At 37.0% G+C, this 27,406-nt stretch overlaps 3 protein-coding genes across 3 annotated transcripts; 1 reads left to right on the top strand and 2 right to left on the bottom strand.

Annotated features, from left to right (window-relative positions):
- LOC109720996 (non-functional NADPH-dependent codeinone reductase 2-like) lies at positions 1,820-6,769 on the top strand. The gene is made up of 4 exons (XM_020248379.1): positions 1,820-2,265; positions 4,723-4,966; positions 5,376-5,555; positions 6,369-6,769. The coding sequence occupies exons 1-4, from the start codon at positions 2,021-2,023 to the stop codon at positions 6,591-6,593; spliced, it is 894 nt and encodes a 297-aa protein (XP_020103968.1). The 5' UTR covers positions 1,820-2,020; the 3' UTR covers positions 6,594-6,769.
- Positions 7,307-11,011, bottom strand: LOC109721185 (serine/threonine-protein kinase BRI1-like 2). The gene has a single exon (XM_020248634.1). It carries the CDS (start codon positions 10,986-10,988, stop codon positions 7,584-7,586), a length of 3,405 nt encoding a protein of 1,134 aa, XP_020104223.1. The 5' UTR covers positions 10,989-11,011; the 3' UTR covers positions 7,307-7,583.
- On the bottom strand, positions 22,142-27,133 carry LOC109721753 (protein SHOOT GRAVITROPISM 5-like). The gene is made up of 3 exons (XM_020249526.1): positions 26,846-27,133; positions 25,668-26,091; positions 22,142-22,793 (listed from the first exon to the last, which is right to left on the bottom strand). The coding sequence occupies exons 1-3, from the start codon at positions 27,018-27,020 to the stop codon at positions 22,223-22,225; spliced, it is 1,170 nt and encodes a 389-aa protein (XP_020105115.1). The 5' UTR covers positions 27,021-27,133; the 3' UTR covers positions 22,142-22,222.

Below are 27,406 nucleotides of genomic sequence, written 5' to 3'. Positions count from 1 at the left end.
ACCATCTATATTTATCGAATATTCACTTTAGTATTCTTTAATTTTAACTTTGTCACTGATTTAAGAAAAAAATAATAATAAAATTAATAACAAAAAGAGAAAAACGAAACCACATGGGGGCAAATTGATACGTTTTAAACCACAGGGTACTAAAGTGAGAACGCACGAAACCACGGGGGGGTTTTTGAAGTTTTCCCTAAAAACAATTTATGGCTCTGGTGGTTGCAAAAATCAACTGAGATTCTGCTAGCTTGATATTTTGTTAAAAAAAAAAAAAAAACTACAAATTCTCACCCTAGTAGCGAGAAATAATATAAAAAAAAAGAATATGACAAAGAATGTAAGATATACACTTCACTTTAAAATATATTGATAGTATTGGTCCAAACAAAATAAGCTAAATTGCACTTTCGATCCTCAATCTTTACGGTATGTGATATTGGAGTTCTCGAACTATACTTTGTCGCAATTTCTGATTGGAACTTTTTCAGTTATTGCAATTAAATTTAACGATTCAATTTAATTATCTAAATACTAATATTATGCTAATGTGGCAATGATGCATCATATTAGTAATTACCACACAATTAATTATAATGCAATAGCATCTGTACTAATTTGCAATATATCATTATTTAGCCAGCTAAATATGCCGTTGGACATGATTACAATAATTTAAAAAATTCAAGCTGTAATTTATAATAAATTAAAATTTAAGAATCAAAGTATCAAATTTCTCAAAATTTGAGAATAAAAAAATATACAAATTAGCAAAAAAAAAGAATAATAAAATAATATAATATTTGATATACATATAGAGTTTTAAGAAATATCTAATATATACCCTTCGCAGTCTTAAAAATATCTTATATATTCTGGTTGACCAAAGTAACTTTATTAATTTTCAAATATTTCTTCAGATCTCTTCAAACCCCTATAATTTATTTATGAAATTTGATATTTATAATATTAATTTGCTAATTTTAAGATAAATTAAAAATTTAAAAAAATAGTCATAAGTAAATGCCCAACTTTTTATGTTTTTCACTGGTTTGAATGTTTCTACTCATCTTTCAATAAAGCGGACAAAAATTTTATGGGCACCGGAGACGATGCGGATGGACGCCATGTGGCCCATCCGACGGCCGCCCTTCCACTTCCTCTACTGCTCTCTCTCTCTCTAAAAATACCGGACAATTTTTTTTTTTTTCTTTCATGGGTGACCGTTGGATAGGGATGCAAATGGATCCGGGGTGGTGGAGCTCCCGCCCCGATTCGCCCCGAATGGGGCAGTAAACGAAAGGAAATAAACGGATTCGGGGCGGGGCAATTTTTATTATCCGTGGCGGATTCGGGGCAGGAAACGGAAAAATTTTTGATCCGCCTCGAATCCGCCCCGAATCCGTCCCGTCATGATCTGTCCCGAATCTACCCCGAATGTATGTCTTTAAAATTTTTCCATATGTATGTATTTAAAATTTTTGAATTTTGTTGCGAGTTGTGATTAATATTTTTTATTTTTATAGTTGATATTATTAATTATATATAACTTGATAATATTATCAATTAATATTAAAAATTTTATTGATTTGAATTTATAAAATATTAATAATATTATAATTTATAAAATAAATACTATTTGGCGGGGCGGATTCGGGGCGCCGGCGGGAGGCAGGTTATAAGGCGGGACGGATTATGGAATAACTATTTTCAACCCGTCACGAATTCGAAACGAGAGGCGGGACCGACTTTTTATAGTCGGGGCGGAATCCGCCGCAGTTTGCATTCCTACCGTTGGATGGGTCGCCCATATGACCCATCCGCATCATTTTCAAACTATTAGTTTGAAGATGGCGCCCACAAAAGTTTACTTTGTTGTCCCTGCTCATTAATTGTCGTCGATTCAGCGAGCCTAGTTTACGCTGCCAACTGAATAGGCCAAAGTACACATTTTTTTCTCTATAAATACCCACCGCATTACAAATTGTCGAATCAATCTCTACCAATTTAGTACAAGAAAATGGGAAGGATCCCCGAAGTGTTGTTGATCTCGGCCGCGCCGGATTCAAAGCCGATGCAGATGATCGGCATGGGCACCGTGACGTACCCGTTCGGCCCGTCGGAGACGTCCCTCGGCGAGGCCGTCGCCGACGCCGTCGAGTCGGGGCTCGTCGGATCCCGCGACGAGCTCTTCATCACCTCCAAGCTCTGGTGCAGTGATGCCCATGGCGACCGTGTCATCCCCGCGTTGAGAAAAACTCTCCAGTAATTAATTTAAATTTAAAATTTAAATTCATTTAAATTTTTTTATAGATTAGTTTTCTTTTTCTTTTTCAATTTTTAAATTTGATTTCGATTGATTTCACATCCTTAAATAAATCCTGGCCAATGAATATTGGATAAGGGAGTGCAGTACGCAACACGCATTGGTAAAAGTCACCTTCAACTTTTACAACATTTTTTAAGATATAGATTATTTTAATTTCAATATCTAATTTTTTAAAACTTAAATTTCACTATCTAATATTTTAATTTATTTAATTTGAATCAGTTAACAGTGTATTGACTTTAAATTTGAATGTGTTATTTATCTCTACAGATTTAATTAGTATGTTTCATGCAATTTTTGCAACAATAAATTTATTAAACTAATTAATTTAAATTTAAAGTCAAATTACTGTTGACTGATACAAATCAAACAAATTAAAAGATTAGATAGTAAAATCAAAATTTTAAAAATTTTGTAACACTTTTACCATTTTATTTATTTAAGTTAACTTTAGTAATTAAACTATATATTATAGGAGTAGGGCTACTGCGCTATTAGGAGCACAGCAGCCCTTATACTCCTAACTTTCTAACCACCCATCAAGTTTGATGGATGGTTAGAATGAAAGAGAGATGAGATATTGGGGAGAAATCTGCTGTGCTCTTAATAGCACAGTAGCCTTGCTCATATTATAGATTGTATTAAATTTGATAATGTATCTATTAGTTTAACTGTTCTATATGCCTTTTCGACTAATATATAGAATAACAAATTCCATTAGTTGTAGCTTGCAAGGTCATTAGTGTTATCAAATCTCTAACTTGATTTAGAAAAATAACTAAAATTACAAAAATTGGAATGAAAGGAGTGCCCATAAATAAAAAAAATAAAGTTGGAGAGCCTTTTCAAAATGGTAGTATATTATTCATTTTCACGATCGTTGGCCACTAGGCTTATTTTCCAATAAGATATAATACTCTTATATATAAGATATAATAAAACTAAACTTCTAGCTCGACTATAGTATTTTTGTTAGACTCAAAAAATTAAAAGAATTATGCGTACATTAGGATTAAAATAATTCTAGAATGAATAATCCCCTCTGAAAAGTGGGACGTCACAATTCCAGCGATGGCACACGGTAGGTTTTAATTGTATAATGGGTCTTACATAATGCCCCTATTGGAAAGCCTTATTTCCATTTTACTAAACACCAATTTCCCAACAAAATAAAATGAAACCCTCAACTAAGATAAATGCAATTTTTTTAGAAGAAAAATAACAATAACGTCGTTTTTCTAGAGTAGTTGATTGTTTTCCTGAGGGTTTCTCTAAAGTGAGAGATTTTAGCCTTGCATCTCTAGATTGTCCTTATTATCAGATCCTGAGGGAGTGTGACACTCGAAGATTTGGAACAGTTATATATAGACAAAAATTCTTAATCCTGATTAGCATGCATATTGGACAGTGACTAGATTTAAGAGGTTAAGAGAGTTAAGTATGTTAGAGGTAAAGCAGTTCTACGATGGGTGTCCTTTTGAAAAGTAGGGCGCCACAGCTGGTATCAGAGCTAATCACCAACCAAATTATGAAATGAGTTGTTTGAACCCGACGAGCATGTTAGATCAGCCGAAAGTGCGAGATAAGTTATTTGAACCTAACGAGCACATTAGGGTTGAAGGAATGCGAACGCTCCTAGGATCTGGAATAGTTCCACATATAGACATAATAAGGGCAATGACTTTAACTCGGCTATAGCATATTGAGTGGTGGTTAGATTCAAGAGATTAAGAGGGTTAAGCGTTGTTAGAGGTGCCTTGAAATTGGTTATCGACTTTGATTTTGGATCCGGGGTTCATTGACAGTTTCATGGTGCGAAAAATTTTTGAGAAAATAAATTGTGAAGGAAAAATAGATGTCAATAGTGGGCCCCCGCAGTACGGATCTAATCTGATAATGAAGAACCCGTTAAGAAACTTTCTTCTTCTCCTTTCCCCTTGATGCGGCACAGCGTTTTATAATCTTCAGAACATTGTGCTCCCTTTTTCAGAATGAAGCCCTCACTTCCTTCGCCCGTGGTTTAATTTTTTATGTAAATCTTTGTATTCATTTTATTTTCTGTTTGTAGTTTGTTTACTTTACGTTCGCCATTTTTGTTTCTGCGTGTGCGCGCATCGTAACAAGTGTCCCGGAGCTAAAGTAGTTCTACGATGGATGACTCCTACTAGAAAATATGGTTTCATACTGGTTATGACTTATTATCCAATTTGAGAGTACAAAATATTTTGCATAATGGGTGACTCCTCGGAAGCGAGGTTTCACAGTGGGTACGACTTATTATAGAATTTAAGAATATTAAATATTTTGCATCGATATAATTCATATGGGATCTCTCTGATTCATACAAGAAAATATTGCATGGTGCTAATGTTAGTTTCTCTCAATATTTATAGAAACCTTCAAATGGAGTACATTGATCTCTATCTTATTCATTGGCCCATAAGTATAAAGGCGGGAAAATCCGATATTCCGATAGCAAAGGATGATCTTTTACCATTGGATTTTAAATCAGTGTGGGAAGCAATGGAGGAGTGTCAAAGGCTTGGCTTAACAAAAGCCATTGGAGTGAGCAATTTTTCCTGCAAAAAGTTAGAAATTTTGCTCTCGACCGCGAAAATCCCTCCTGCTGTTAATCAGGTAATTTTTCAAAATCTTTGAACTTTTTTCGCAATTTATTTCATTATGATTTAGTCCTTGATTTTGCTATTTGGAACTAGTTGAATTATTGGTATTACTAGATAATTTTTCATTTTCATGTTTGCAATCTTAGGTTAATTTAGAGCCATGATAACAATCATGTGAAATAGATGACAACTACAATTATAAGTATAATCAAGTTCTAATCTAAGTTTATGAATATTGATATTTGTCGACTAGTTATCATTTCATAATTTCTAAATCTCATCAAAATTAATCAATAGCAACTTCTGATTTGTTAATGATATTGTTACTCCGCAAACTATCCATACATTTATCCTCCAAACTTCTTATCAGATATTTAATTTATATTTATTATATTATTTTTTTTTATTGATTTTTGTTTAAGGTGGAAGTGAATCCGCTATGGCAACAAAAGAAGTTGAGGGAGTTTTGTGTGGAAAAGGGGATTAAGATATGTGCTTACTCACCTTTAGGGGCTAAAGGGACTGTGTGGGGAAATGATAGGGTGATGGAGTGTGAGGTGTTGAAGGAGATTGCCCAAGCCAAGGGAAAAACTCTGGCTCAGGTAATTTTGAAGTACCAAATTTGAAAGTTAAGTCCTTCAAGTTTGATTTAAAATTTCTTGTTTTGTCCTTAATTGGAGTTTCAAATTGAATTCTTGAAGTGTTGTCCCTTGGTGATTTCATACTTAAGTTTTCAGTTTCTCTTCAATCTAATGAAGACTACTAGGTGTGGTACAATTGAAAGTGAGTTATAATCCTACAACCATCCTATCCAAAGTCTTTTTTTTTTTTACGATCTGACTGACTAGTAATAATAACTCATTGTGTCCAAACCACCAGCTCAAAATACTTAAATCTAGTTGTTATTATTAGGATAGACAGATTCTTATATTTCGATGTGGGACTATCTTAGTGTTATAACAAATCTTATAACTATCTTTTCTTATTTTATTAAACATAAAACGAAGTCGGTGAATGCAGGAATCCTTAAATAAGAGGTTGTAGAGATTACAAATCCATTTTTGGTCATAGAATTAGCATTTCTCTTTAATTGAATAAGAAGGTATATATGAAAGATGAGCATATTTGAATAGTCACAAGAACAGTCGAAGACAAAAGTGTTTAAGTGAAAAAAGTTAAGATTAAGTCAAAATGTTGGGATAGTATAGTGACTATATATCCATCTTACCTTAAACCTAGTAAATGACACGTTGATTAAAAAAAAAATAATTTACTTTTTCTTTCCTGCACTGATCGTCCCTAGCACAAGTAACAAAAGGGTTTGGTGCTTGATACCTGAGATTCTAAATTCAAAGTCTAATTGTTTTATATTTTCAGCCAAGTTTATTTCTAAATTTTTTTTTATTTTCATGCAGATATGTTTGAGATGGGTGCATGAGCAAGGAGATTGTGTGCTAGTGAAGAGCTATAATGAGCAGAGAATGAAGGAGAACTTAGATATATTTGATTGGGAGTTGAGTGAAGAGGATAAGTACAAGATCAACCAGATACCACAGCAGAGAAGTGTTCCAGCGGAGGATTTTATATCAGATGTTGGGCCTTTCAAGTCCCTAATGGAGCTTTGGGATGGTGAGATTTGATCTGAACTTTTGTTTCAAGAGTATCTTGAGAACATTTGCTATTATTAGTATGTAATAATTTTCTGCAGCAGTATTGGACCAAAGTTGATCACAGTAAGCAGAAGTCCTCTGCGAAATCTTTGTCTGTTGTAGGGTCTTTTAAAGAAAATATTGAATATAATCAGTTATTTCATATCATAGTATTAGACTCCATTAGAAATAGCAAGGAGATTCGCAATAAATTTATAATATAATGACTCGATTCACTAATAATAATAATTCTTTGAACCGATCAGACCATCGGCCAAAATTGTTTAAACTCAGTTATTATTATTAAGTTTTATGGTGCCTTATGTTTTTAATCACAATTTAGTTTTTCCATTTGATTTGGAACTATTGTAATGTGTTACAAAATTGATTATGGTATATTCTCTATAGTTTTTATTGAAAAATAGTAAATATTGTATTTTCTTTTGCCTCAACCTAAAGATATGAACAAAACCCATTAACTTATCAAACCTATGAATAATGAAGTCATTCTCATGTTTCTTTTTATTTTTATTTTTATTTTTTCCCCTGGCGTTTCACTTCTATTTTTCCTTTCTTTTACTTATAAATCATCATTCACAACTTTCTGATCGTTGGCGCTGCTAATAATTAATCCTAAAATTTCGAGCTCTTATAAATAAATAAATAAATAATTTAAAATGTACATACACGAAAATTATAGGTTCGATTGTGATTCGATCCAACCAGCAGCCTCACATCATGTCGAACATGACTCGATTCAACCCACCCTCACGCCACTCACTCGACCTAACCTCCCCTTGCGTCACAGAATAGGATGCTTACCGATTTAAGCTAACAATAACTGATAAGTAATGTATACTACTACACTGCAAAAATTAATCTTTTCCAATAACAAGAGACAATAACACGTACAACAACTGCGCAACACCAGTTTCCCACCCAGCACCACCTTCTACTTACATTACATTCACAACTAACTAGCTAAGCCCCATCACCCTCCCCTTCACCACCACCACCACCACCACTACCACTGCAGAGCTGCCGTAGCATGGCGACGACCTGCGTCATATTCGGCCGCTTTGACGGCAACTCGTCGACGCACCGCAACGCGATCTCGAGGAACCTCGCCATCTCCTTCTCCTCCTCCTCCCCACCATTCTCTCTCACCACCTCCTCGTCGAACACCTCCCTACAATTCCCCTCCCTAACCATGGCCTTCTCCTTCACCCACCCCACCAGGTTGCTGTCCCCGAAGTCCTCCTTGTCCGTCGGCCGCCGCCCCGTGACCAGCTCCAGCATTACGACGCCGAACGAGTACACGTCGCCCTTCGCCGTGCACCGGAAGCTCTGGTAGTACTCCGGGGGCACGTACCCCGGCGTCCCCGCCAGCGTACTCACGCTGAGGTGCGTGTCCAGCGCGCTGATCAGCCGCGCCATCCCGAAGTCCGCCACCCTCGCCTCCATCTCCCCGTCCAGCAGCACGTTGCTCGACTTCATGTCGCGGTGTATAATGTGGGGGATGCAGTTGTGGTGCAGAAAGCACAGCCCCTTCGCCGCCCCCAGCGCGATCTTCTTCCTCTCCCCCCACGTCAGCCGCCGCTTCTTCCCGTGCAGCGCGTCCTCCAGGCTGCCGTGCGCCATGTACTCGTAGACGAGCAGCCGCTCCTCACCGATCTTGCAGTAGCCGAGCAGCGGCACGAGGTTCTTGTGCTTGATCTTCCCCAGCGTCTCCATCTCCGCCATGAACTCGCGGTCGCCTTGGTAGCTCAAATGGATCAGCTTCTTGATCGCGACACACGACCCATCCCTCAGCGTCGCCTTGAACACCTCCCCGAACCCGCCGCACCCGATCAGGCTCGCCGTCGAGAACCCGTTCGTGGCCTCGATGAGCTGCGAGAACGTCAGCTTCCGCAGCTGCCGCTGGAACGTCGCGACGTTGATGCTCAGCGGCTCCTTCTCCTTCCCGATCTTCCAAGTGGTCGCGCACTCGTTCGCTTGGAGGCTGTCAAGCATTTTCGCCTCCTCTTTCTCCCTTCTCCTTGCTCTAACTGCAATGGCCCAGATGACGATAATACACAAAGAAGCTACGGAGACGAGGACGCCGAGAATTACGCTGTTCGCCCACGCCATCGCGGAGCTTCTTCGCCTCTCTCCTCCCTTTCCGTCGAAGTCCGCGGCGGTCGGAATACTAGTCGGAGCTTCGCACGGCGGCAGCGGCACTCCGCAGAGGCCCGGATTGTTCTTGTACTGGCTCGCGGGGAGAGTGCTCAGTTGCCCTCGCGACGGGATCGGCCCCGTCAGGTTGTTATCTGAAAGATCGATCTGTACCAAGAACGAGAGATTAGAGAAAGAGTCTGGTATTCGTCCTTGCAATTGGTTGCGCGAGGCGTCGAACACCCCGAGATTCCGGAGCCGGCCGAGCGAGTCCGGGATTTCGCCCGAGAGGTTGTTGCGAGCTAAATCGAGCACTTGGAGCACGACCATGTCCCCGAATTCCATCGGAATTTCGCCGGAGAGATCGTTGTAGGAGAGATCGAGGTACTCTAGGGTTTGGTAGTGGGTCCAATCGCTTAGCGCCGCTCCGGAGTAGAGCCTAGTGAAATCACAAGTCTTTAGTGTGGGCACTTGGAGCAGCCTCTCCGGTCGGATTCCTGCGAATTCGAGAAGACCACCGACGCCCTTACACGAATTTCCGACGTTCCGAACGAACGCCAATGTGTTTCCAGAGAGAATTCCGCTGAGCGCCTTCGCCCCCAGCTGCCGCCCTAGCCGGGCGGGGATTTCGCCGGTGAGCTTGTTGCTGTTCAAATCCAACCACATCAAACTCGAGCAATTTCCGAGCGCTTCCGGTATCTCGCCGCTTAGGCTATTATTCGCCAACTGGAGCACCGCGAGCCTCGAAAGCCGTCCAAATTCCGTGGGGATCTTTCCGCTTATCACATTGCTGGTGAGCGACACCCATTCAAGGTTCACGCAGTTGAATAATTGGATCGGGATCTCGCCGTCGATGAGGTTGTTGTTAAGGATTAGAGTCCTCAGCTTCGAGCACTGGCCGAGTTCTTGCGGGATTCGGCCTTGCAAGCCGTTAAACCACAGCATGAGATGCTCCAAGCTGTAAAGATTGCCTAGTTCCTTTGGAATCGGGCCTCGGAGGTAATTGATGCTGAGATCGATTACTCGTAGTTGCGAACAATTCGATAAATCCGACGGTATTTGGCCCGTGATCGAGTTATCGGGAATTCTCAGCTCTTCGAGTGACGAAGGACTCGAACAAACGCTTGGCGGCAAATCGCCCACGAGCTTATTCGAGCTGAAATCTGCAATTCTCAAGTGCTTGCATGAAGATATTGAGCTCGGAAACGGCCCGGAAATGAAATTATTGCTCACCAAAAGGGTCTCAAGGGAGAACAAATTTTGAAGCACATCATTCGGAAAAGGACCCGAAAGATTATTATTTGCGAGGTCGATCGATCGGAGAGAGTAGCAAGAGGAGAAGGAACTGGGGATTGATCCTGAGATGTTGTTCGTCGAGATTTTGAGTTCTTGGAGGGAGCCACATGAATTTCCTAAACCATAAGGTATTGAACCACTGAGATGATTATTGGAGAGGTCTAAACTCTCTAATCCCCTTAACTCACTGAACGATTCGGGTATCTCTCCGATAAGCGAATTGAAAGATAGATTCAAGGTCTTTAAATTAGCGCAGCTGGTTAGAGCGAATGGTATTTCGTCCGAAATATAATTTACAGAGAGATCGAAGTAGATCAAGCTTTTGCAGGGAAATTCGAAGCTCAGATTCGAAGCACTACCCGATAAGTTGTTGAAGGAGAGATCCAACACTTGCAAATTTTGCGACTTGGATAGGAAGTTTGATGGTAGAGAGCCTGTTATGTTGTTGTGAGAGAGGTTCAGATATGTTAGGTTAGGGTAGGATGTTACAAGTGCTTCTGGGAGGAGCCCTGTGAGCCCAGAAGAGGAGAGATCAAGCTGTGTGAGTGCAAGTGGGAGCTGGAACAAGGAGGTGGTGTTTATGTAGAGAGAAGGGTTGTGGGAGAGGTCGAGGATCGAGAGCTCGTCGACGGGGGAGAGAGCGTAGAGCGAAAGCGCGCCGGAGAGGTCGCAGCGGGTGAGATTGAGCTGTGTTGCTCTCCCTTGGGTGGTGCAAAGCACTCCATTCCAGCTGCATGGGCTTCTGTATTTGACCTGCCAATTTGAGAGAAAGCCCTTCGGATCGTGGACTGAGCTTTTGAAGCGGAGAAGTGCTTCTGCATCTCTCTTCATGCTCGAAAGCGCTTCTTGCTTCCGATCGACGGCCGACGACGGAGCGGAGTACTCAAACAAGAAGAGCAACAGCAGCAACAGGAGATAGAAAGTGTCCATTGGCATGACAAAAGAGAGAGAGAGAGAGAGAGAGAGAGAGAGAGAGAGAGAGAGAGAGAGAGAAGGAGAGGGAGAGAGAAACTAAGATGGTGGTGATGGAGAGGAAAAGCTAAAGAGGAGACATGGGAGAGAGAGAGATGCTTAAAGAGAGGCAAAGGTGGGCATGGGGAGGAATAAGAAACACTACAACTTTGCAAGTGATAGTGAGGTTGGTGACTTGGTTTAGTCTTATTTAATTTTATTGATGAGTATATATAAAAGGGAATGTTTCATGTTTGGCCTAAGCTTGGTCAAAAGAACAAGTACCCTGACATGTATTTTATCCTAAACCAGTACTAGGGGATCTATTTCTTTTCTTGGTTTTATTATTTTATTTTATATGGATGAATTTTGAGCTGCATTTAGCTTTTTAATGTATAGTGTACTTCTTACTGGAACAGGAGAGGGAAATTAAGGATGCTAATAGAACAAAAAAATTATAGCTGTAGCTTCTCACAGTGAGTTAGTTTAATTTGCATCCAATTTTTCTTCACCAAAAATTTAGCCTTTTCGTCGTAAAAGACGACCGTTAATAGCAGAAGCAAAAGTTTCTATTACGACAAGCGCACAAATAGAAACGATAAAAAACAATCGTAAAATATAAAACACTACAGAAATAGTAAAATAAAAGAATACAAAGATCATGTGAAAAAAATTTTGTAAGAAAAACATTACGGATAAAGAAGGAGAGGACTTCGTTTTGAAAAAAAAAAAAATGAAGTTTTCGTGGAAGTATAATATATGGTACCGCAAGGGCTCCGTCTCCTGCACCGCCTGTTCGATGTTAATGGGGGCCATAGGCTCCGGCCGACACTATCTACCATAAACGTTCATTTTTTTCTTCATAATTTTTTTTTTAAATTTATTGCAGCGTGAGATCGTTGACGAAACGGGGGGCCTAAAACCGAAATTGACAATCAAAGTTTGAAGCACATCAAACAGTTTCAAATTCCTTACTACAAATAAAATAAAAAATTTAAAATTTTCAAGTATTTATGTTTTGAATTTTAAAAAACTTGTTCAGCTATCTTTTATTTTAGCTAGCTATTGCAATATTTTTGGAGGAAAGAGGCTTTTCAATAAAGCACTATTTAGAGTCGTTGTTGGACTTTGTAGAGCACTCTGTGAGTAGGGATGCAAACGGGGCGGATCCGGGGGCGGGAGAGTTTCCCCACCTCCCGCTCCATTTCTTATCGGGGCGGGGCGGATTCGGGGCGAGTTACTTTTCATTTTATTTTTGGCTCCCACTTACCGCTTCATTCGGGGCGGATCGGGGCGGGAGCCGGATTTTTGACGGATCGGGGCAGATTGAAGAAAGAAAAGAGTCTCCCACCTCCCGCTCCATTTACTTGGCGGATCGGGGCGGATTCGGGGCGGATTATATTTTTTTATATTTTTTGTTTCCACTTACCACTCCATTCGAGGCGGATCGGGGCGGAGCTCCACCAACCCGGATCCATTTGCATCCCTATCTGTGAGGCATATTAAGGTTGCTTTGCCTCTATGGAAGACCATCCATATATGCATGAGAAAAAGGAAACTTTTTTGTGTTTTACACCCTTTCAAAAAGAGGAAGCAGTGGGGCCCAGCACCACACAACAAGGCATCAATGGCCTCTCACACCACTTTTCTATTTGGCACTGGAGGAGATGATGGCTCCCTCTACTCCCCTCATCTTTTATTTTTTTAATTTTTTAAAATATTTTTTTAAAAATTAATTGCATACAGCTTTCTATAAACGTATCAAATAGCAGGTATATTTCTATAAAGTTTAATTTTTCACTTTTTTTTCCACAAAAGTCCAAACGTTTTCAATACTGTTAGGATCCATAACAAAAATATTATTAATCATAGATTAAATATTTAATTTTAATTAGTAAATGAGGTAAATTGATATTTTTACTCCTTTTATGTTATTTGTGATGGTAAAAACAAAAAGTTGACTGATGGAGATTTTTGAGAGGATATTTTTTTATAATTCTAATAGTTGGGATTTTTGGAGGGACATATTTGTAATGAAAAAAAATATTATTTTATTTATCATCTGTTAAAAAATAAATAGTACTTTAACGGTAATAAATCAGATGAGCAAATATGAATATCACTGCACTTTTGCAAGGATAAATATGAAAAGTTGAACTTTATAAATATATATTTGTTATTCGATATATTTACAGGAAGCTGTATGAAATTAACCCTTTTTTTAAGCCTATACGCTTCCTTTTAGGTTCCCCCATAACTATCTTTTTAGGTTGTTATTTAACTCCCATTGTACTTCTCCTCCTCCTTGTTTGGTATCAAATTTCCCTGGTTATGTTTCTTAGGAAGAGGTATTCTAACTTATAATATAGTGTATATATTTTGTGTGTTGCATTTGTGGGCTTTTAAAAGGGTACAGATCCTTGTACTATATAAAAAAAAAAAAAACTAGAAAGGTTTGTGAGTTTGCTCTTATATAATTTATTTTTCTGGAAACAGTATAGAAGATTTTGTGTAAACTGATCATTATTTTACTCTTGTTTTAACCAATTTAGATAAAGCTAAACAAATTTTCATGCAAAATCCCCCATTTTTTTAAATGTTGGACTAGTGGCATATTAAGCCATAAAAGATATTTTTGTCCAAAATTTCAAAAGAAAAAAAAAAAATCCAAATTGTAGAATGGAACCAATTGAATATTACAAAGAAATTAATATAATTTCATTTATCGATCCTCCACTATTAACATAGAACAAACAACAAAAGGAGGACACAAATACTATTAATACATTGCAGTTTGCACCAAGTGAACTAGGCAAAGAATACACTGTGTACTAAAAAAAGATCAATTAATCTATGTATGTTCATTACAAAGAATATAATCTAGAGCACAACTTTAGTGGGATCTATCATTATAAATTAAGCTTTATGTTCATAACATGAACATGGCCCCTAAGATGATCAATCAACTACCTACGCTGCACGTTCGCTAGTAATCTATTTGCATTGACGATGAAAGAGACTCGATTATTTTTTTTCGCTAGACATAAAGCATGTGTGACACCCCACTTAGGTTAAAAAAGTTAAGAGTTCATCATTATAGCAGCATAATCGCATCGACTGCACGTGTAATCATAATGATTCCTCATATAACAGGGCTCGCACTATCAGCGATTCGAGCAAACCTGCAGTCGAAAAATCGAACAAAACTTTTTTGAGTTTTTACTGAAGAGTAGTAATTTATTTCACTGGCACCACATATATGTTGTCATTGTGATAGCACAAAGTTAGGTTTAATTTATGCGTGATACTATAGGATATATTCCTCAAAAAATAAAAATGATGTGTTCTTCAGAATCTAGTCATTGGTGATCTATGCATCTTAAAACATAGAATATCATGTAAAGTAGAGAATTGATGAGTCTTTTCATAAGAATTTGGAGTGATAGAGATGTGATTGGTTGTTCAAATGTATGTTCATTTAATTAATATTTTGCAATAGGATTTTCCCAAAAGAAAATTAGTAATAGCAACGAAAGTAAGGTCTTTAAGACTTTTCCGTGGCATTGATTCTTGGCTAAATTACAAAAAATCCTCCTGTCAAAATCCGCTTTTTCACTTTTCTCCCTGTCATTTAAAAACCTACACTTTGTCCCATTGTAAAATAAAAAATGTGCACTTCACCCCCTACCGTTAGGGTTCCGTTATAACATTTTTTTTATGCCAAAAATACCCCTCCGCCCCTCTTCCCTGTTGCTTCGATGGCTTCCGGGATGGCGCCCTCGCCGGCCTTGCCCTCCTCCACGAGCTCAATCTCCTTTTCGACAGCCCCCTCGACGCTATCTTCCTCAACTCCAACCGCCTCCGCCGCCGCCACCCCATCCCCGCCAACCTTGGTGACTCCCCGGCCGCCATCGTCGTCCTCGCCCACAACAAACTCGGCGGCTGCATCCCGCTCTCCATCGGCTGCATGGCCGACACCCTCAACGAGATCGTCCTCCTCGACGACGGCCTCGCCGCCTGCGTACCGCCCGAGGTCGGCCTTCTCCGCCGCAGATCAGGAGGATGAAGGAGAAGACGAAAATGGCGAAGGGCAAAATAGTCATTTTGTCACACCGTACCCCCATGTGAACATTTTTTATTGGGGCAATTTCATGGATACCCCTCCTAAAGTCTAAAATATCATAGATGCCCCTATAAAATTTAAAATATCACCCATACCCTTGTAAACACAAAAAATTATCATCAATACCCCTACTGTTAGTTATGTTAGCTTTACCATAGTTATTAAATGGTTAAAGATGGGTTAAATTTTAAATTTTATAGGGGCATCTATGATATTATCGAATAAATAATTATATATAAAAATTTAAATAAAAATAATGTTAAGGAATTATCCGATCTTTCTTTAATCTTGAAAGCTTAAATTTTTTTTAATCAAAATATTCTTGATAATTTTATCTGCATTAAACGCATTAAAAAACTAAAATATAATATATTTTAGCTTTTGAACAAAACTCTCTTTTTGTTTCAATCGACAGAACAATGCTCGCATATAGTTATGTGATTTACTTTTGCTTAAATAGGAAAAAAAATAAAATCTATAATTTATTTCAAAATTACTATTACTACTGAACCTGAACCGAAATCCAAAACTAAAAACAAAAACAAAATCAAATAAAAACATACTATATATAAAATATAATTTTTATATATTTTTTAATAATTAATATATATTAATAATTTAATTTAATATGTATATATTAAATACTCAAATTTAGATTTACAAAAAATATCTTGAAATACCTATTAGTATTTCTAATATTAATAAGAAATAAAGGGTAAAAATGGTATTTTGAAAATTTAACTCCTTTTCAGATGGGACTTAACGGATTTTAACTAATGAGGGGTATTTATGATAATTTTAAACATATTGGAGGGTATTTGTGATATTATCAATTTTAGAAGGGTATTGATGAAATTAATAGTTTCTAGAAGGGCATCTATGAAATTATTCCTTTTTTATTTTACAAGGGGACAAAGTGTAGGTTTTTAAATGATAGGGAGGGAAAGTGAAAAAGCGAATTTTGACAGGGGAGTTTTCCGTAATTTAGCCTTGATTCTTTAATTTGTTTTGATAAGGGATATTTGGCTAAGATTTTACTATATAAATATGTATGAAGGTTCTTTTATTCCTTTTTAATGCTTATAATATAATGCTATTTCACTAAAACATGGATGATTTATGTGGGAAGCGGAGTGTTATAGTTAATATCAAAGCTAATTATTACTAGTCGAAAGTGTGAGATACATCTCGACTGAGTCAGGGTCTGAATATATAACAGGCTAAGATAGGGTCGGAGAATGGCAAGTTAAGTCAGGGTCTGAATAACAAATTTAACGAACTGAGTCTCATATTGTCTGATACTTGAGAATGTGCTGGAGACTGGAAGGTATATATATAGTACCCTCAGGTAATTTGAAATTGTTTTATATATTAATGACTATATATCTTTACTGAACAATTATAATATTTTAGATGATAACTAGATCCAAAAGATTAAAAGAGTTAACTGTGCTAGGACTATAGTATAGGACTAGGATTGATCTCTAGGAGACAGGGCGTTACGTTCTAATTTAATAATTTTGGTATTTTAAGCAAAGTACTTCTTAATTAACTTGAACAACTTTGTTTGGACAAATTAGAACTACGAGTACAGTTGTATGTAACACCATGAAAAATCGAATTTTAGCCTTAATTTGAAAAACACCTAAATGAACTTGTAGTTAATTAACCAAGGATGAAGCATCAAAGCTTTGTATGTTTTGGGGAAGGAAAATGCTTTAATTCGACTAGTTAATTACTTTGTTTCTGGAAGACTGGAACAATATTTCATTAATTTGTTTTTGTCTATTATAATAATCATTTTACTCGTAAATCAAATTAAATTTTCATAAATTACATCCACCATCTAACTAAGATCTTTTATGTTAAATTATAAATAACAGGAGAGCTTCAATACAAATAAAATAATGTAAAATGTGCATGTGAACGTAGCATTAGAGTTAGAAGAGAGATAAGATAAAGTACCTAGCAATGATATAAATCCTTGGTAATGGGCGGGACTTTTGATGCACCCGCACGAGGAGGGCCATTACTTACCATAACATTCGATTAATTGTAAGCATGCCAACCCATAAAGTAACCTAAAATTGGAGTTGATAAGAAGAGGAGCGATATGTGTATTTGTGTATAATTGCTTTGCTCATCAACTCTAATTTAATTGAGATTGATAACCTAAAGGACAGGAAAATAAACTCATGAGACAAATTTAGCGTTAGAGTTTCTCAAAAAGTGTGACTCAACTAAGCTAGACGAAAATTTTGCTGAATTTGACAACTTTTATAATTAGCGTGAAAAATTTTTAAACGATTATAATTTTTCGCTCGAGTGTCTGTTTTCAGCATACAATCCTAATTCGAAAAATACTTTTCGATATATACGTGTCGAACGAAAAGTCGTTCTGGTCGAGTTTGGAACTCAAATTCAACTCTTTAGGCCTCTATTTTTTTACATTTTTAGGTTACTTAAGAAAAATTTTGTATTTTTTTTATTTTGAGTCTGGTTATTTGATTATTTCTTATAGGTTTAGATTTAGAGATATTTAAGGATTTGGTTTTGATAGGATTCAGGTATCATCTACCCACGCGTGCACACGCGCACGCACACGCGTACGACATTCGGTTAATATGATTAGTTTGAGAGTTGATTAAGAATTGTGTTTTTCATGTCTCTTTTTTCGTCCTTGTGTTTCTTTCCTCTCAACGCGGTAAGTCTGCGTCAGAAACTCTAGCGCTCTAGGCCTATTTGTATATCAATATCTTAGATGTTGAACTCGTAATTCCAAAAAAATCATCGTGTCGACATTTGTATCAGCATCGAAGTTGTGAGATTACCGGAATTTTTCCTTATATATAATTGTATGGAGAGATCCGCCATTTGACTTTGGAGGATAGGAGGCGAAGTCGAGTTCGAAACTTAAGAATCCTCTCTCTCCATTACTTTATGCTTCCAAACAGCTCCTTATTTGGCAAGAGCTCTTCTAGAAAATACTATATAATTTCTTTTTCTAAAGTCATTATTTTCCCTTGTTTAAAAGATCAATCTAGTAAAAATACTGTCTAGATCTAGCGCATGTCATAAAATGACCGACATGGGATTCAAATTCAGAATTTTTTGAGACAAAAATGGCTAAGAACTCGTCTAAAAAATAGCATGTGTCATAAAATAATGGATGTGAAAATCGAACTTAGAACCTCTATAGAAATAACTTCTTAAAGCTGGCTTTAATGTTACGTTGTCCAATAGATCAATTTAGTAGGAAATGACTTAGATTAGTCTTAGTAAAAATGGAACTGGCAAAGCTTCTATTTTGTTCCTTCTATTTATAGATTTTCATTGGTTTTTTACAAAATTCCTTTCGACAATCTAGCTCGTGTTCGGCTCAAAATAAGTTCGAGATCGATTGCTCGTTTAATAAGCAGGCCAAACGAGCTAAGTTTTTCATCTCTAAATCTTATCGAGTTGAACATAAGTTGGGGTCAGCTCACTCGTGTTCGGCTCGGTATAACTGCATACTATACATATTACACATTTCTACTATTTGGATTTTAGCCTAAAATCTAAATATAAAGAGGCCTATATTTTGTGAACTTTAATTATTAGATTAAGATTCTATTTTTTTTTTAATTTTCTTCTACCTTTTCATTCAATAATAGGGATGACAATCTACCTTAATAGCTCATGCGCTGGCTTCTTCTGTTCGAGCCGAACACGAGCTCGATATTTTAACGAGCTAGCTCATTAAACGAGCCAAACAGCTCAAACATGAGTTAAACTTTTCAGTACAATGTTTTAACGAGCTAGCTCGTTAAACGAGCCGAACACGAGCCGACTCCAGCCCACTCGTGTTTGGCTCGTGGACGGCCCTAGCTAGACGATACCTACATTAATCGACTTTTCTACCTAAATAAACTGTAAAAAATTAGGATGGGGGAACAAAAGAGACGGGGCTTATCATATCACACAGAAAGAACCCTTACGCATGCCTGCTATTCTTTAGCTTTGTGATTATTAAAAGCCCCCCTCCTATTCCTTCTGTCTGCTGCTTTGGCTGCAGTGCGCCGCAGAAACTTTTCGATGATATAGCACGCATGAGAATGTTAGGCTGAATAACAAAAATTTTGGAAGCAGCCCTAAGTCACGTCGGGGGTGTCAACGAGCCGAACATGAGTGAGCTGGGGCTAACTCGTGTTCATCTTGTTTCATAAAAGAGTCGAACACTAGTCGGCTCGCTAGCTAAAGTATCGAGTCGAAAAATTCGTCTTGTGCTCGGCTCGTTAATAAATGAGTCGAACACGAGTTGGTTCACGAGCAACAAGTTGAAAATATTAGAAAGGATACATATATATAAAATATAGTTACTCTGCTATTAGAAGTACAGTTCTAAGTTTCTAACCGTCTATTAATTTTGATAGAGGGTTAGGGTAAGAGAGAAAAGAGAAACTGTGAAGAAATTCAAAGAGAAGAGAAATTGAGATATCTAATTTTTTCATAATTTTTCTTTTCTCTCGCCTTAGCCATCCATCAAAATTAATGAATAGTTAGGAACTTAGGAGCACAAGGGCTGCTATACTTCCAATAGTACAGTAGTCTTACTATATATATATATATATATATGCACGCACGAGATCTTATCCATTAAACTTTGATTTAATGGTTGAAATTTTATATATAAATTGGCCTTTTTATAATTGATTTGGTCTTTATATTTGACTGTTTTAAAATGCAAATAATAATAATTTATATTTATATATATAATTATTTATTTATATATATATATAGGTTATATAATTTGTATAAGTATAAAATACATGAATTCGAGCTGTTATCGAGCAGAATATGAGCAAGCTAACCTAGCTTGTGTAAAGCTGAAAAATTTAGTTCGTGTTCGGCTTGTTCATTAGAGGGCGATTTGTTCTCGAGCTCATTTCGAGCCGGACACGAATTGACTCGCGAACAATGAGCTGGATTGTGATTCATGGGTTACAAAAAAAAACGCGAAAACAAAGACACACATAGAAAATAATTATTAAAAAAGAAAGAAAAATATTATCAATCAAAATTAAGACTACTTACGTTAATTAAACACTCTGGAAGAGAAAGTAATATAATCTGAAATATCTCTAAATCTAAGCCGACAAGAAATGACCATAATTGACTAAACTATCTAACCCAAAATAGAAAAATAAAATAAAATCCCATTAGAAAAGAAAATAACATAATCTAAAATATCTTAAAATACCTCCAAATCTAAGCTTACCAGAAATGATCATAATTGAATAAACTATCTTACTCAAAATAGAAAAAAAAATATAAAATCTGTCCAAAACAATCAAAAAGTACAAATTTGTAGGCCTACCCAACTAAGTTGAAAGGGCAAAACTGTTCAATAAATAGATTTTGAAAACTTCTTTCGAAATTGGATTTTTTTTGGGAAAACTTCAAATACCATTCCTGTGGTTTCACACTTTCTCACTTTAGCACCCTGTGATTTAAAAGTGTATCAATTTAGTGTTATATAGTTTTATTTTTATCTTTTATTATCCATTTCACTAATTTTTTTCGTTAAATCAGTGACAAAGTTAAAACTAAAGAGTACTAAACTGAATATTTGATAAACCTAGATAGGGTATCTAAACTTTTTTGTATATAATTTAACAAAATATTAACGAAGAAGCTGATGAAAAGATAAAAATAAAACCACATGGCACTAACTTGAAATACGTTAAACCACAAGGCATTAAAGTGAGAAAGTGCGAAACCACAGGGGTAGTATTTGAAATTTACCCTTTTTTATTTTGGAGAAATTAATTAAGGAGTGTGCGTCACATGAATGCATGCACTTGGTGTAGGGACTAAAGTTTGTTAAAATTCGGGCCATTTTTGCAATTAAATAAAGATTATTCCCTACCAAGCTGATTAGTGAGACTAATATAACTTGGAAATAGATTTTAAAATCTCATGATTTCTTTATACACCGTTTTTCTAATAGTGTAAATCAGATTTATTAGATTGAATTGATTTTAAGATATTGGTTTGGCTCATCTATTCATATATCACTTTTGCAGAAGTTCTAATCAGGCCAAACTTCTAAATGGATCAAACTATCGGGTTAGCCTAGCGGGCAATTTTCGAGATCGGATCCATCATTTGACTGCAAATACGGATGCAGATTCGGATGCGGATACGGTGAGTGCAAATGATCCACAGAATCTACTGAGTGAGTAATTGAGGCCTATCCCTAGGGGTCAATAACAAAATTTTGCAAGAAAAATATGGAGTGGAGTGTAAACAGGCCAATTGGGCTAGGAATGCTTGTGTAATTTTCAATTTGGGGTTTGAATCTTTGATTTGAAAAATTGTTTAATTGGCCCAATAACACCCACACAACAATTAATTATACCTGCAAAGGTTTGCTTGGGTTTATGGCAAAAATGTTTCTTTTCACAGATTTTATTTTTCATCTAGAAAACTATATATTTTTTAGAATATTTTGTGAGAAACAAAACACATTCTAAACAGAGTAAGTTTGCTTATTACTTGGTTTGGATAATTTTGCTCGAAGTAATGACTTTTTATTTTTAATTAGCATGATTCAAGGCCAAATGAACTTGCATGCATATTATACTTATCTCATTATTTTATTTTAAGCTTTTTTTAAAAAAAAATCTTTTACATATAATTAAAAATTTTGAATTACATAGTTAACTGTTCCAACAAAAAGTTTTAAAAGGTAAATTGCTCAAACTATGAGGCGGATGACATGTAGTTCTTAAATTTTAATTTGTTGTAATATTTAACAAGAATATTTAAAATTAATTAGCTAAATATTACTATATTACTGATGTAAAAATGATGTACGTAATATCTATTATTAATGTATTATCAATCATAAAAATACTACATAAAAATAATTACATTTAATTATTAGTGTATCAGAACATAATTTTAATAATTCTGAAAGTTTAAACCAAAAATTAAGATAAATTAAAATTTAAGTACCAAACTATAACCCACTTCATGACCAAACGTGAGTGAATGGACACTCGCACGTGCCACTTACACTGCATGCATGCATGCATGCATGGTGGAGATCATTTCACGGCACGTCGACGGAGCTCTCGCCGGCGCGCACGTGCGACGCCCGGCATGTGTGGCAGGTCAATTGCCCGAGCACGGCGGCGACGCGCCGCGCTGCGCAGTCCCTCACCGCGATCGCCTTCTCGAGCTCGGCCCGTGCCCGCTGCCGGACCGCCACCGCCTCCGAGTACTCCCTCTCGGCGGCCGCCGCCTGCTCCGCCGCCAGCTCCCTCTCCTCGTCTGCCGCCGCCTTGTCGGCCACCGCGAGCCGCGCGAGCTCCTTGCCGACGTCGAGGACGGGGCCGATGGAGAGCCGCAGCAATTCGGCGTCGCCGGAATGTTCCGAAGAGGGGGAGGCGGGGATTGTGGCGGCGGCGGGGAGGAGTTGGAGCTCCACAGTTGGTCCCGGGGCCACGGCCACCGCCGCCGCCACCGCTGCCGCAGTGCAAGAATTGGCGTCGACGTCGACGGGTAATGGGGTCGGCGTCGAGGCGGCTGCGGCCGATCGAGGGGTTCGAAGCTCGTTTCGCGGGGCGCCGGTGCCGGCGCCGGCGGTGCATTCATCTTGGTGCTCTATGAAGCTCTCCACACTATACATTTTAGTATCAAAGAAAAAAAATAAAATGAAAATATCAAGGTAAAACATTACGCAACATGTCTAAATTATAAATCATTTTGAATTCAGCTACTCAATTTTTTTAAATGTTAATACTAATATTCAACCTTTTATTTTATTTAATTTAAGCCGGTCATTGATATTTTGCTTTCAATCTTGAATGTGTTATTTATTTTTATATATTTAGTAAATATAATTTATACCATTCTAATAACTATAAATTTATTAAAATAAATAATTAATTTAAAATTTAAAGTCAAAGGTTGACTATTTCAAATTGAACAAACTAAATTATTTAGTAGAATCAAAGTTTTGAAAGAATAATTAGCCGTCTCAAAATAGTTTATAATTTAGATAGTACTGTATATTTTTACCAAATATCAATTATTTAATTCCTTGTTCTTTTTTCCTTTTGTAATCCAACTTGTATAGTTTGTAGATCTTATTTAAGAATCAAACTATTTTTATTGTACGTCAATTGTATTAACCAGTCAATTAAAATCTTCCTTTAATTACCACTATATTAATAAAATATCATGGGATATGTGTAAGTGGATAAAGCATTACTCATATAAAACAAATTAAGCAAATACGAATATAATTACTTAAGTCTTATATATTAAGCAAATACAAATATAGTCGCAATTTGTATAACAATTGTGTTGCTTTGACAGAGGAATGCAGCTTTAAAGCACTTTAAAATTTTTTAAATTTTTAAAATCCTCGTTGGATGTCAAATTAAGATATCTAATAATAACTTATAAGGTATGATTTTTTGTGTGATTTGAAAGTTTCTTTTTTAATTTTTACTTCTTAAAAAAAATCTTGATATTCATGATTTAATAAAATAGCATACATATTCTACTTATGAGATAATTAATTTTATTATGAAAAAATAATTTGAAGACCGAATAAAACTCATTATTTTTAAATATTCTATCACACTTTTTACCTATTAAATGTCACATACTTCTTGAGTAAAGTAAAAGATATATTCCAAATTATCCTTAAGGCATCGAAATTAGTGTTTTTAATCTCTGTAATTAATGAACTGCATAAAAAAAAACACTCTATATTTTACATTAGGAAAAAAAAAGGGAAAAAAAGAAAGTAAGTATGTTTGGACAACATTAGGGGTGGAAACGAGCCGAGCTCGAGCGAGCTTATGTCGGCTCAAATTCGGCTTGAAATTAATTTCGAGCCTAAATCTAGGCTCAAGCTCGGCTTGAAATTAATTCGAGCCGAGCTCGAGCGAGCCTAATTTCGAGTCGAGCCGAGCTCGAGCTCTAAACGAGCCGATTGAAATTCTCGACATTATATAATCAATAGTTTAAATTTTATAGAACATTACCTACAATTTGATGCAATATGTCCAATAGTTCAAAATACAAAATAATTGCAAGAAATGTGAGATAGGGTGACTGTCTGACTGGGTGAGGGTCTGAGAGAGAGAGAGAGAGGGGGCGGAAAATATTAGAGATTTGGGAATTTGAATGTTATCATATTTTAGGATTATGTGCAACAGTAAAAGTCTGAAAGAGAGAGTGTGTTATGTAAATTTAGAGTTGGGCTCAATTGCACGGTTGTACTTGTTGGGTTTATTTTATGGGCCAACAATAATGGTCCAAATTAAATTAAAGCCTATATATAATTAAAATACATTATATATATAAAATTATGCTACTATACTATCAATAGTATCAAGCCTTTGGTACTACTGAATTTTCGGCCATTGGATGAAAAGATGTGTGGTTAGAATAATAGTGGTCCCCAGTTAAATTGATAGTGGTTCCCTAGGGTTGAGTGGGTGGTTGGTTTAATAGTATAATCTAATGGATGGAAATGATCAAAGGGTCGATCTAACGGTAGAAAACTCAATAGTAACAAGAGTTTGGTACTATCGATAGTATAGTAGCCGGACTCATATATATATATATATATTCGAGCTTTTCGAGCCTAATTCGAACGAGCCGAGTAATACTCAAGCTCGGCTTGAAATGAATTTCGAGCCTTTTATTTTGTTCAAGCTCGGCTCATTTAATTTCGAGTCGAGCTCGAGCGAGCCGAATATCGAGCCGAACACGAGTCGAACGCTAGCCGGCTCGCTCGTTTGCCAGCCCTAGACAACATATGCTAAGTCTACAACTTAAAAATGTGTTGGAATCTTATAACCCTCCCCATCTTAGAATTGAGCCCATCCCTTTTGGATTTTTGTATTATGAAAAAGAGAAAAGGATAAGAGACTAGTAGTATATAAATTTTGATTGTGAATACTTAATATTTAGAGCCAGATTTTGAACTAACAAAAAAGATTTATGCCCAAGTCGAAATGGATAAAGTACCCACCCAGCTATAGTAAAAACTGTTGTGCATATCAAATCTACTATAAATAAAGTGATAAAATTTACTAATTATGTTAAGTGATGAGTTCAGCTCCGGTGCTTTTAATAGCATTATAATTTTTTCAATGTAGAGTTACTATAGGAAGCATAAAAGAATTGATGTTTTCAATTTTTTGATTTTTAGATTAAGTATTGTATATATGATTGGGACGATAATGATCCCTCCTAAAATTGAGTGGTCCCTATATATATAGGATTGATCCAAGAGCCAAAAAGTCAAAAACACAAACTCCTTTGTATATATATATATATACTTCCGAAAGTATAATAGTTCTACTTATTTTTTCACTAAAACTATGTTATTCTTTTAATCACCACTAAATTCTAGATATACTACTATCATTCTAATCTCATGGTAGTTCAATCAAAGGTCGCAAATTTACAAACAAACATCAATAACTTGGTGTTATTATAAGCATTTCAGTACTGCAGCATGTTAAACTTACCGTGAGAAGACTCGGCCGCAGTCGCAGGAGTGGCCGCGAGTGCCGCAGGTCTTGAGGTGGGCCTTGTAGTCAGACTGCACGGCGTAGGCCCTGCCGCACCGCCCGCAGCCCCACTGCCGCCTGCCGCCGTGCTTCCTCCGGAAGTGCTTCTTGATCCCCACCAGGTCGCCCAGCGCGTGCCCCGCCTCGTGGTGCAGGCAGTTCGGCTCCGGGCACACGTAAACACGCTGCCGCCGCCTCCCGCCCCCTCCGCCGCCTGCTTCCGGCGACGTCCGCTTCGCCAGCTTCCACGGCACCTTGTGCCGCCGCCGGTGCATCTGCAGGTTCTGGTCGCGCTGGAACCCCTTCTTGCAGATCTCGCACACGTACCGGTCGGATTCGAGCAGCGTCCGTGGCGACAGCGACACCACCTCGGCGTCAGGATCTGCACGTACGCCATTCAATGAAACAACCGATTATACTCTCTTAGGTATCGTTTGGTTCGAGAATAAGCAAAAAGTGACTATTTCAGGAATAGGTATAAATTGAGGTATAAGCGAGGATTAGATCAATTTTGCGTCACTCAGCAATGAGCAACGCAGCTGTGCATGTATATACTTGGTCTATTTGGTTCCGCTTCTGCTTCTACTTTTCAAAGCAGCAAATGCTTATAGAGCTTTGGTAAAATAAACAAATATTTAAGTGATCCACGTATTTACAAAGGGTTTCTTCACTCTCTTACACTCTAATTCTAAAACATTCAGAACCGCTTCGTTTTTTTGAGAGAGAATAATAGTATGCTATCTTTTCGTTCGTTTTTTTTTAAAAAAAAATAAATTTAACTGAAAATATGAAGCAACGAAGTTTTCAATTTGAGATCTCAGATGCCGATATTTTCCATGACTTTTGTGTGGGTTTTCATCAGATTTAAGGGAAATTTGGATTGAAACTACTAGGGCATTAATCCATGGAAAAAAAATGCTTCCTTTTATATCTATACATACCATCATATGATAGAAGAATTTCTGTGTGTAGTTGTATTCCGTATTCTGATTACTAGATCAACACTTACCATATATTAATTTACAACTAACCAGGTTAATTAATATGATACACAACTATGTATACAAGATAACTCTTTTATTCTGTGACTATAAAAATATGAAGGGAAACGTTTTGTTTATGGTGACAGGCATTACCTGGGGTGCCAGCAGGCCTTCTTTTTCTCTTGGTGGCTGTCGAAGCAGCGGCGATGGTGGCGGCGGCGGCGACGGCGTTAGAATCATGTTGGAGTGTCGACGGGGGGTCGATGGGAGGGGCCGCGGTGGAGGGAGAGGAGAAGGAGGAGGCCAACATTTGGTGATGTTGGTGCATCTGAGATACCCCCTCAATGCTACCTTTTGTGCTTCCTTTTACTGCTTTTTAGTGTGTAGGATCACAAAGAGAAGTTATTGGGCTTTTATGGAATGAGGAGAAAGAGAGTTATAAAGAGGTGGTGAATGCATGATAGGAAGGGTAGCGACAAGGGACGTATAAATAGTGGAAGCTACAAGAAAAATAACATTTAAAGACCTTTTTTTTTCAGTAATTAATAATCTTTAAAGTGTTCGAAATTAGTCTCGTCATGTATATCAGATACTTATACCATGCATGAGTCAAATATATTCTGACGTTTTGAAGTGTCAAAAAATTAAAAATTATACAGTATAATTTATCTTTCAATGAATAGATTTAATACAAATAGTGAGCGTTTTTTAAAG

This window comes from Ananas comosus, linkage group 15 (assembly GCF_001540865.1).
Source record: "Ananas comosus cultivar F153 linkage group 15, ASM154086v1, whole genome shotgun sequence".
Lineage (NCBI taxonomy): Eukaryota > Viridiplantae > Streptophyta > Magnoliopsida > Poales > Bromeliaceae > Ananas > Ananas comosus.
The sequence above is the reverse complement of the archived record's forward strand: the minus strand, read 5'-3'. Positions and strand labels throughout refer to the sequence as shown.